The 11060-nt window shown below is 44.4% G+C and overlaps 2 protein-coding genes across 2 annotated transcripts; both read right to left on the minus strand.

Moving 5' to 3' along the window:
- Window positions 1–1293: 1293 nt before the first annotated feature.
- LOC119339010 lies at window positions 1294–6163 on the minus strand. The gene is made up of 5 exons (XM_037611200.1): window positions 6123–6163; window positions 2957–3076; window positions 1981–2281; window positions 1700–1904; window positions 1294–1628 (listed from the first exon to the last, which is right to left on the minus strand). Exons 1-5 carry the CDS (start codon window positions 6161–6163, stop codon window positions 1453–1455), a joined length of 843 nt encoding a protein of 280 aa, XP_037467097.1. The 3' UTR covers window positions 1294–1452.
- A 2538-nt stretch (window positions 6164–8701) lies between these two features.
- Window positions 8702–11060, minus strand: LOC119341945. The gene is made up of 4 exons (XM_037613792.1): window positions 10891–11060; window positions 9461–9761; window positions 9179–9383; window positions 8702–9107 (listed from the first exon to the last, which is right to left on the minus strand). The coding sequence occupies exons 2-4, from the start codon at window positions 9614–9616 to the stop codon at window positions 8932–8934; spliced, it is 537 nt and encodes a 178-aa protein (XP_037469689.1). The 5' UTR covers window positions 9617–9761; window positions 10891–11060; the 3' UTR covers window positions 8702–8931.

Below are 11060 nucleotides of genomic sequence, written 5' to 3' on the forward strand. Positions count from 1 at the left end.
TGACCCAGTTTCAGTTTCGCTCGAAGAGGACGCTGGAGAGCCGGCGGGAGGTGAAGGGGATCGGTCGCCGGCCATCGCGAGGAGCCGGCGGAGGACAAGACAACCTAGGAGAAAGGTTATGCGCCGAAACTTGTTTTGGGTCTCTCCTGCAATTTAGGCGATGCGCATTTTTTAGAGGGTGCTTGGATACAAGGGACTATTTTTAGTCTGACTAAAAATAGTTTCTTTTAGAGGCTAAAGTTCCAAGCATCCCTGACTAAAGAGAGGCTAGGACTAGTCTTGAGGTTAAAATCTTTTAGTCATGGGAAACCTACTAAAATATGTATTAGCTCTCTCTCTCCTCATTTAATTCCTCTCCTTAGTTCTGGATTGGAGGGTTTGGAGGATAATAAATGCTCAATAACTAGATTTTAGTCTCTTTAATATTTGGATCCAAGCATGGGTGAGACTAGCAAGTTTTAGTCCCACTACTTTTAGTCATGGGATTAAAACGTATCTAAGCATGCTCTTATTTTGCTTTCTAGGGTGCCGAGGAGACCTCCTATTCCACGCGTAACAGACTCGGAAACGTAGTCTCAAAACAAAAAAAAAAGACTAGGAAACGTGCACCTCAGCGTAGGGACGGGTGTTGGGCTTCAATCGCTGGCCCACCTCGGTTTCTTTCGTTCGCTGGACTATCTCGTGTGTGAGCAAAACAAAAATCGAATTTCTTGTAACATCAGTTGAAATGTCAAGAAAAAAGCATATTTTTTCGCAAATAAGGTTCTGGATTTATATTGAAAATTTCCAACGATGAAAGACATCTGAAAAAACAAGATTTTTTTTATTTTCGGCTGAAAAAAAGTTACAACAAGGTTCTAACAAAGCCAAGCAAAACTCAATCTCCAGAAGCCGAAGGTGAGCCGTTGCTGCCGCTCCATCACTGAAGCCGGCCTGATACTGTATCCTACCATCGGCGGGAAAATCTTCGTGCTAAAGTTCAGTTGGAACAATGCTCTGGAGAAAAAGCCAACATCATAGGAGCCTTGCAATTCAACAATGCTCTGCTCGTTTAAATCTTATCAAGTTCAAAGTAGCAGACTGTCTAGCTACAGGTGGTGCACAACCAGGCCATGCGACCACTGTAAACCTACTGGTTTCGCCAGTTGCTTTGGTGAACGGAATGCCAATTATACAAAGAAAAGGTAAATAAGAACTTGCAGTTCACCAACCGTGACAGCAAGAATTTAAAGCAGAGTAAACCAGTCGCATCAAAGCAAATACGAGCGTGACATTAGAACCAACAACGCGTATAATACTAGTGTGACAAAACATTGCTGCGCTGCTACTTGACATTCTTCAGATGCTGCTGGAGCTAGGAATGCATTCTCAAATCAACTAGGAATCAATAGATCAAGAGCATACAAGAGCTACAGCTAACTTACAGTACTAGAATAAAGACCAAGGCCATCATCAACTCATATCCTCATCAGAAGATTCACTCCCTCCCGTTGTTGGATCGAATACATCAGAGTCGCTGTCCTCACAATAGAAGGGAAATTGTATATCTTCCCTGCCCATATCATATATCCCTTTTAATGGGTGCCTCAATACACCCATTCCTTGCTTCTTACATGCATAACATTCACCTGCCAAAGTAAATCACAATGTTAGAATCTTTTTAGGTCACTACAAGTCATAAGGTGAAAAATTTCCATACCATATCGATCTTGCTCCAAAGGATAACAGGCATATAGTTTTATCATACATATTGATTTGACCTCAGCGAAGTACATCACCGATGTCCAATCAACTAAGCCAGGCTTCTTTATCTTGACAGTAAAGTTGAAGTGATGAAATATCTTTAAATAATTCTCCACACTAAAACATTGATGGACAAGCTCGTCAAATTCATAATCAACTCCCTAAGATGAAACAAATGTTAGTCATAGTTCTCTACGTCCCAACAATAAAGAGGATTTCAGGGCGGGTGTGGAGAACCTTAAGATCATCTTTGCTCTCAATGTATCTTTTGAAAGCCACCATCGCCTCCTCGCTCATCCATCGTTTCGCATTTGCAGCAATTTCTTCTTTCTTAGAAGCATAAGTATGTTGTCCTCGTGCTTGGACTGATTGGGTTTGTTTTTCAACTTGCATGTCTGCATATTCTCTAATAGTTTCAAAGTCGAGTGGCCAATATCCTTGTGCTTGGAAAAATTGAGCTCGTTCTTCATCTTGTCTAATCTCAAAATCTATATCACCTTCATGGTCAAGTGGATAAAATTCTCCAATTATCCCCTGCCTGGATAGAAATATCAGAATCCGGTCAGCAAAACATGGTTCATAATGTGGTCTAGATAGATATACGAGACAACATGGGACAAGATGTAATAAACTGATTCTCAATTTAATTAAAATTGCATTAATAAACAAAGCACTCTTTGCTTAGATATAGGAGAGAAGTCTTGTAATAAACCGAGCTTGCTTTATTCACTTTGAACCAAAGCACTGTTTGCTTAGATATAGGAGAGAAGTCTTGTAATAAACCTTGCTTTATTCACTTTGAACCTTTGATTATAGTATTCTTGTATGGATATAATACAAGTTCACTACACGGAGTTTACTAACCAGGTTCTAGAAATACAGATGATGTGGGGTTCACTATGCCTATCAACTGAGCTATTCTGAATTATGACATGCGGAAGACGATCACATAGCTCCAATTAAAGCTATTTGTTGACCTAAAGAAACATAACAACACGACTGTTTTTAGAATATCAGTATGCATCATATGAAATTATGAATCGACTGTTTCAGCATGCATCACCACCCTAGGTCACAATTGATTTACCTCCATGCTTTAGTCAATGTCAAACAATTTGCTACCTATTAGTGCAACCATACGGGTCATAAAAAGTACCCAAAACAAACAATTATTAACTTACGAAAAGGAAGGACAAAATAAAGATGGACATACTCGTCAGCTGATTCAAGTGTGTGAGGTGTGTCGTTCAGCGTGAGGGTCTCAAACTTAGACAGATCCTTGCTTGCACCCCCAAGCTCAATGCTGCTCACCTCCTCGACATGCTCCCGAGCCCTGATGAAAACAAGCATGATAATGTGTCAGTGACTATTATGGTGAGGGTGGTGGAAATATAGCTAGGATTTGTTGGCATTATCTGTTTTTTTCCATGAGAAGGACAGGGCAACAAAATAGTTAATACACTGTGATTTCAAACGGATATTGAACACACAGGTTGGAGATCAATTGTTTGGTGCAAATGTCTTTGTCTCGCGTTGGCAATTTAGATATATTAAAACTGAGCACTTTTCCAGCCCTCTCAGGCCATCAGTGTTCCCAGCCGTCGGATCGTCAGTTTTAAGCATTTTCTTCCGTCATAAGAATGCGAGCACCAATGTCATAGCTGGAAGGGAATTCCACTGTATTTGTAACCATCCAACCACAGATTGATTCGCCACACACTCGTATTTGCTTTGATGTGACTGGTTTACTCTGCTTTGAATACTTTCTGTCACGGCTGCAAGTTTTTATTTACCTTTTTTTAACTGGTATTCCGTTCACCAAAGCAAACAATACGTGTGTTTGTACATAGAAGAAATATACGTGTGTGAAGTGTGAAGTGAGGTGAAGGTGCATGCATGCATGGGTACGTGGCCGACGGATTTCCAGAGCATCTCGTTGAAGCTCGCGGCGGTGTTGATGGTAAGAACGCGGTGTAGGTAATTGTGTACTGCATGCAATGTTGTACTGCTATTCACAGTAGCCTAACTCGCCTATCAATGGATAAACAACAACAACAACAAATTTGACAATCAGGGACTAGCTCCCCTGTGGGATATTGATTCAGACAAAACTACAGCCATTGTGTATCAAAATAAACAACTACTCCCTCTATTCCTAAATACAAGTCTTTCTAGAGATTTTAAATGAACTGCAACATACAGATGTATGTAGACATATTTTAGAGTGTAAATTCACTCATTTTGCTCCGTATGTAATCCGTTGTTGAAATATCTAAGAAGACTTATATTTAGGAACGAAGGGAGTAGTACCAAACTGCTTCACGGCCAACAATAGTTTTTTGACAGAGACCCATGTCTGTGATTTTGACAAACAAAAAGAAGGAAGAGACTCCACAGGAGACGATACGATCAGCACGTCCCTGGGACCGAGGCTGTGTCTCACCGTTGATTGAGCTAGTTCACAAACTAAAAGAAAACAAACAATGGCAGGGAGGTGAGGGGGAGGGAATCTCACCCAGTTTCATTTTCGTTCGAAGAGGACGCCGGAGAGCCGGCGGGAGGTGAAGGGGGTCGGCCGCCGGCCATCGCGAGGAGCCGGCGGAGGACAACCTAGGAGAAAGGAGTTATGCGGTGAAACTTTGGTTGGGTCTCTCCAGCAATTTAGGCGATGAACACTTTTTGTTTTGTTTTCTAACTATAGGGAGGAGGAGACCTCCTATTCCACGCTTTAACGCCCGGAACAGACTAGGAAACGGGTCGATTCTCAAAAAAAAAAAAAAAAAAACGGAAACGTGTCCCTCAGCCTAGCGACGGGTGTTGGGCTTCAATCGCTGGCCCACCTCGGTTTCTTTCGTTCGCTTCGCTGGACTGTCTGTGTGTGAGAAAAAAAAACGAATTTCTTGTTCTTTTTAACATGGTATATATACTCAGACGGTTATACATACACATATGTTCACCCCTATAATCATACACACGCACACCCTATCCCTATTTTTATATTGTGATCCAAATTCAAGTACTCCCTCTGTTCCCATAATGTAGTGCATTTTTTTTTTCAAATATCAAACCTCCCAAACTTTGTCCAAGTTCATGGAGAAAAATATTTACAATTAGAATGTCAAATATATATATCATTAGATTCATCACAAGATGTTGTTTCATATTTCATAAATTTGGTATTGTAGATTAAATATTTTTCTCTATAACTTGATCAAAGTTTACAAAGTTTGACATTTTAAAAAATATATATGCACTACATTATTGAACAGAGGGAGTATAAAGATAAAGACAACTTCTGACGAGCGAGCGGAGTTAGGCCCCTCGTTGGTAGGCTTGGGCCGATGGATCAGTATTGACCTAGATCACATGTGTTATATATATATATCCTTTGTAAGCCGTCGGACGGGATAAGTTGAGCAGTTGTAAATCCTATGCGTTTCTAAGGGCATCTCCAACGGCGGCCCACAAATTTTCTTCCTCATCCATCCGCTGGCAAGGGGGGGGGGGCAGTTCGCGGACACAGTTGCGGGAGGCCACCAGCCAACACTGCCCGCATACATTTAACCACTCTTTGAACTAACCAGACAAAATACATGCAAACACGGCGGATTTCATACGAATGGGACGAAATTCATTATATTTTGGACATATTTTTAACTTAAAATGATACTGGACTAAGATAAAAACTAGTCTACGGCCGGTGCCGGCGGATATCCATTCCGACGACATGGATACCTTTGACTAATCCATGGCCAGCCACGACGGATCTTCATTGTCGTCCCCCTGCCCAGTAGGGGCGAGCCACGAAGGTATATGCTTCAGCACAAAGGGCGACTGGCTTCCCCACGGCTCATCGAAGTAGAACCGCCGGTTGATGCTTTAGCCGGAGAGGAAGGGTGCCTATGCTGCCCAGATCAGAGTTGGTTTTGGGGAAAGGGGCGACGGTGGCCTTCGAGAGGGCAAGACACCGGCGTCGCCTCGGCGGTGGCCTCCCGTGTTCTACTTCTCCTCGATGATGGCGGCGGCCACGGGCGTGCTGGGCGTCGTCTCGTCAATGTCCACATAGCCGGCTTCTTTCTTCACGCGCGGATATCCATTCTGATGACATGGATACCTTTGACTAATCTACGACCAGCCACGGCGGATCTCCATCGTCCTTCCCCTGCCCAGCAGGCGTGAGCCACGAAGGTATATGCTTCAGCACAAAGGGCGGATGGCTTCCCCACGGCTCATCGAAGTAGAACCGCTAGCTGATGCTTTAGCCGGATCAGACTTGGTTTTGGGGTAGGGACGACGATGGCCTTCGAGAGGGCAAGACATCGGCGTCGCCTCGGCGGTGGCCTTCATGGGACCCAAGCGGCGGTGGCCTCCCGTGTTACTTCTCCTTGATGATGGCGGCGGCCGCGGGCGTTCTGGGCATCGTCTCGTCAATGTCTGCGTAGCCGGCTTCTTTCTCCACCGGTAGGGCGCGGTTACGCGCGCGTTGACGGTGGATGGAGGGATCGCAGGCACGGGAGGCACCGTACGACACGAGGTCATCCACGACAGCCAAGATGTTCGTGCTGCCATCCCCCACCCCTCCTGCCGGCCTGGAGCAACTCGCCACTCCTCGGCAAGCTGAACCACGCGCCGGCGTGGAGCTTCAGCCTCCGCGAGCTGGCCTGCAACGGCCTGGAACGTCGATGGAGGTGGAACAGACAGTTGGCTGGCTCGCCAGCTTTTATGTTGGAGAATTTTTCTTCCTACTAGCAAGATGCCCGTGCGTTGCACGGAACATTAAGATCTTGTGGGAGAAAAGGATGAACAAGGGAAGGTATTATCTGCAAATGTGGAGAGGAGTGCAGGTAAATTGTCATAGTTTCCTTCCTATCCCTTAGATATAGATCGAACAGTCTATATTGCAGGATGGCAGGCACACCATCATCACCAACTCTGCTTTTTATAAGAGTAGAGACTCGTCGGATGCCATGGAGGAAAATGTTAAAGGAGGAAATGGAGAGCGAAGGTGTGGTGCGGTTCTTGTCGGGCGTCTCGCACCGTTTAAATAGCGAGCGGATGTGAGGAGCCAACCGACTTGTGAATAATGATGGCCACCTCGAGAACGGACGTGTGACCGAAGTAGGTATCTCATCACACGGGTGGGTTAATAGAGGACAGTGGGCAGACTTCAGCCATTTGGATGCGACGAGGAGGCGTGCTCATCTGAGCGTGCAGCAGGCGGCGCCCTCGACCGGCGTGCCGTTTCAATGGTAGAGGCAGTGAGAGGTTGCGTACGCTCTGATCCGGCTTCAATGTGAAGCGGCCGCTCTACAACGGCATGAATGCGTGCAGCTGGCACCAGACGGGAACACGCGCTGGCAAGGTATAGGGGGTTGGGGTGGGTCAGGATGGTCTGAAGCGGGCGTCAGTGTTGTCCAGACGCCCGCAAAGCCCCCCATATTTGTCTCCGGATTACGGGAGAAAACACGTCCGGATCGCTAGGCGGATCGACACATACCTTCCACGATCTGGGGTTTTCCACGTTAAATCCTCGTGTCTCATGTGTTGATTTTGACCTTCGTCATTTGATTTGCTTGTCGTACCTCTAACACCTGCTCCACCAAAGATGCCCCCGTGTTGTGGAACTGTGGCGAGCCATGGAGAAACATTGGAGCTTGCCGGACCTAAATTCTGTAAGGCCGACGGGTATTGAGTGGCTGTTCAACGTGTTGTACCCCATGCAGGCTGATGATCGCGTGACGGTCCTTATGGTGTTGTGGCGCGCTTGGCATATCAGCAATGAAATCGTCCATGAGAAGAGGCCTCCCCCAGTGGAGGTATCATACCGGTTTTTGCTCAGCAATGAAGCATCCCTGGCTGCTATCCAGCGAAACCCGGACGGTAATCACATGAAGGGCAAGATGGTGCTTGCGCCCGCTGCAAGGATGGCACCGGCAAGGCATCAGGAGAACGCACCAGTGCCAGACAGCATGTGGCAGGCCCAGCTCCTGGGCGTGTTAAACTGAACGTCGACGGTTCCTACTACCCCGCCTCTGGTGGTGCGGGTGCAGGCATGATCTTGAGGGACAGCAATGGAGCGATCATTTTTCCGGCATGCAGAAACCTTCTCTTCTGTGTAGATCCCTTGCAAGCAGAGTTGGCGGCTTGTCTCGAGGGCCTCAATTTTGCTATGCAATGGTCTCCTTTGCCTGTGGACGTGGAGATGGACAGCCTGATTGCTGTGCAGGCTATCCAGTCAATGACTGATGATAAATCGCAACATGCGATGATGATTACTGAAGCTAAGAGACTTCTTGGTGAAAGGGGAAGCTCAATTGCTCATATTAGTAGGAGACAAAACCGTGTTGGGCATAGACTAGGTGAATTTGGTCGAGTAGAAGCTAGGACTGCCGTATGGTTAAAATCAGGACCTGCTAATGTACTGAAACTTTGTATGGAGGATCTTCCTCCAAGTTGAGCAATGAAATTCCTTTTGACCCCGCAAAAAAAAGGTTCTAAATTTTATATTCAAAATTTCCGACGATAAAAGACATCTGAAAAAAATTTACAACCAGATTCTAACAAAACCAAGCAAAACTCAATCTCCACAAAAATGGACTATATGTCACTACAGGCGCGGAACGTCCTCTGCAATGGTAGAATCAGATTCTACTACTCAGGTGCAGGCTGTTAACAGAGAAGGATATGACCGGTCAGGTAGATTGACTTCTTTGCTCGTTTAAATCTTGTCAAGTTCAAAGTAGCAGACGGTCAGGTAGAATCGGATTCTACTACTCTGGCTGCAGGTGGTGCACAACCAGGCCATGCCGCCACTGCAATTCTGCAAACCTGCTGGTTTGGCCGTTTGCTTGGCCAATTATACCAAAAAAAGAAGGTAAATAAGAACTTGCAGTTCACCGACTGTGACAGCAACAATTTAAAGCAGAGTAAACCAGTCGCATCAAAGCAAATACGAGCGTGACATTAGAACCAACAACACATAATACCAGTGTTACAAACCATTGCTGCGCTGCTACTCGACATTCTTCAGATGCTGCTGGAGCTAGGAATACATTCTTAAATCAACTAGGAATCAACAGATCAAGTGCATACAAGAGCTACAGCTAACTTCTTTTCTTTTTTTTTCTTTTTTTTTGCGGGGAGAGCTACAGCTAACTTACAGTACTAGAATAAAGAACAAGGCCATCATCAACTCATATCATCATCAGAAGATAAACTCCAGACTGTTGCTGGATCGAATTCATCAGAGTCGCTGTCCTCATAATAGAAGGGAGGTTCTACATCTTCCCTGCCCATATCGTATATCCCTTTTAACGGGTGCCTCAATACACCCATTCCTTGGTTCTCACGGGCATAACTTTCACCTGCCAAAGTAAATCACAATGTTAGAATCTTTTTAGGTCACTACAAGTCATAAGGTGAAAAGTTTCCATACCATATTGATTTTCCTTCAAAGGATAACAGGCATAGAGTTTTATCATACATATCGATTTGACCTCGGCGAAGTACATCGCCGACATCCAATCAGCTGAGCCAGGCTTCTTTATCTTGACAGTAAAGTTGAAGTGATGGAATATCGTTAAATAATCCTCCATATTAAAACATTGATGGACAAGCTCCTCAAATTCATAATCAAGTCCCTAAGATGACACAAGTGTTAGTCATAGTTCTCTACAGTACCAACAATAAAAAGCATTTTAGAGCAGACGTGGAGAACCTTATGATCATCTTTGCTCTCAATGTATCTTGTGAAAGCCACCATCGCCTCCTCGCTCATCCATCGTTTCGCATTTGCAGCAATTTCTTCTTCCTTAGAAGCGTAAGTATGTTGTCCCCGTGCTTGGACTGATTGAGTTTGTTTTCCAACTTTCATGTCTGCATATTCTCTGTTAGTTTCAAAGCCGAGTGGCCAATATCCTTGTGCTTGGAAAAACTGAGCTCGTTCTTCAGCTTGTCTTCTCTCAAATTTTATATCACCTTGATGGTCGAGTGGATAAAATCCTCCAAATATCTCCTGCCTAGACAGAAATATAAGAATCCGGTCAGCAAAACATGGTTAATAATGTAATCTAGATAGATATACAAGAAAGTGCACGTAGTGATACAACATGGGACAAGATGCAATAAAATGATTCTCAATTTAATTAAACTTGCATTAATAGACTATAAGCACTCTTTGCTTAGATATAGGAGAAAAGTCATGTAATAAACCTTGCCTTATTCACTATGAACCTTTGATTATAGTATTTGTGTATGGATATAAGACAGGTTCACTACGTGGGGTTCACTAACCAGGTTCTAGAAATACGGATGATGTGGGGTTCACTATGCGTAGCAACTGAGCTAATCTGCATTATGACATGCGAAAGACAATCGCATAGCTCCATTTAAAGCTATTTGTTGACCTAAAGAAAACATAACAACACAACTGTTTTCTGAATATCAGTATGCATCATATGAAATTATGAACCGACTGTTTCAGCATGTATCACCACCCTAGGCCAAACAATTTACATCCATGCTTTAGTCAACGTCTACTGTGACTAAATTTGAAGCTTGAAAGTCCTAAGAAAACAGATATCAATAATCGATCTTCAATGCACGAGGAAAGTGTGTATGCCGAGAAGAAGTTGTTTGAATCAAACGAATTATCCACAAATTCTTGCTACAATTGTTTACATAATTCATTTTCCATCATAATCTCATAATCGTGGTGGCATCCTCACCACCTCAAGGAGAAGGTAACCAAATCTACTCCCTCCGTCCCATAATGTAAGACGTTTTTTGACACTAGTAGTAGTGTCAAAAAACGTCTTACATTATGGGACGGAGGGAGTAGCAGATATGGATACATGCCACCAGTCTGAGGAGAGAACAACCATGCTAGGGTGAGATTGTTACCAAACACACCCAACAAGTACCCGTTGTACAACCATATGGGTCATAACAAGTACTCCCTCCGTTCCAAATTACTCGTCGCTAAAATGGATGTATCTAGAATTAAAATACATCTAGATACATCCATACGTGTGACAAGTAATTTAGAACGGAGGGAGTACCCATTAGTGCAACCATACGGGTCATAAAAAGTACCCAGCACTTCAACAAAGCAGTTGTTAATAACTTACAAAAGGAAGATGGACATACCCGTCAGCTGATTCAAGTGTGTGAGGTGTGTCATTCAGCGTCAGGGTCTCAAACCTGGACAGATCCTTGCTTGTATCCCCAAGCTCACGGCTGCTCACCTCCTCCACATGCTCCGGGACCCTGATCAAAACAAGCACGATGATGTGTCAGGTGACTATTACGACGAAGAT

Source organism: Triticum dicoccoides, chromosome 7B (genome assembly GCF_002162155.2).
Source record: "Triticum dicoccoides isolate Atlit2015 ecotype Zavitan chromosome 7B, WEW_v2.0, whole genome shotgun sequence".
Lineage (NCBI taxonomy): Eukaryota > Viridiplantae > Streptophyta > Magnoliopsida > Poales > Poaceae > Triticum > Triticum dicoccoides.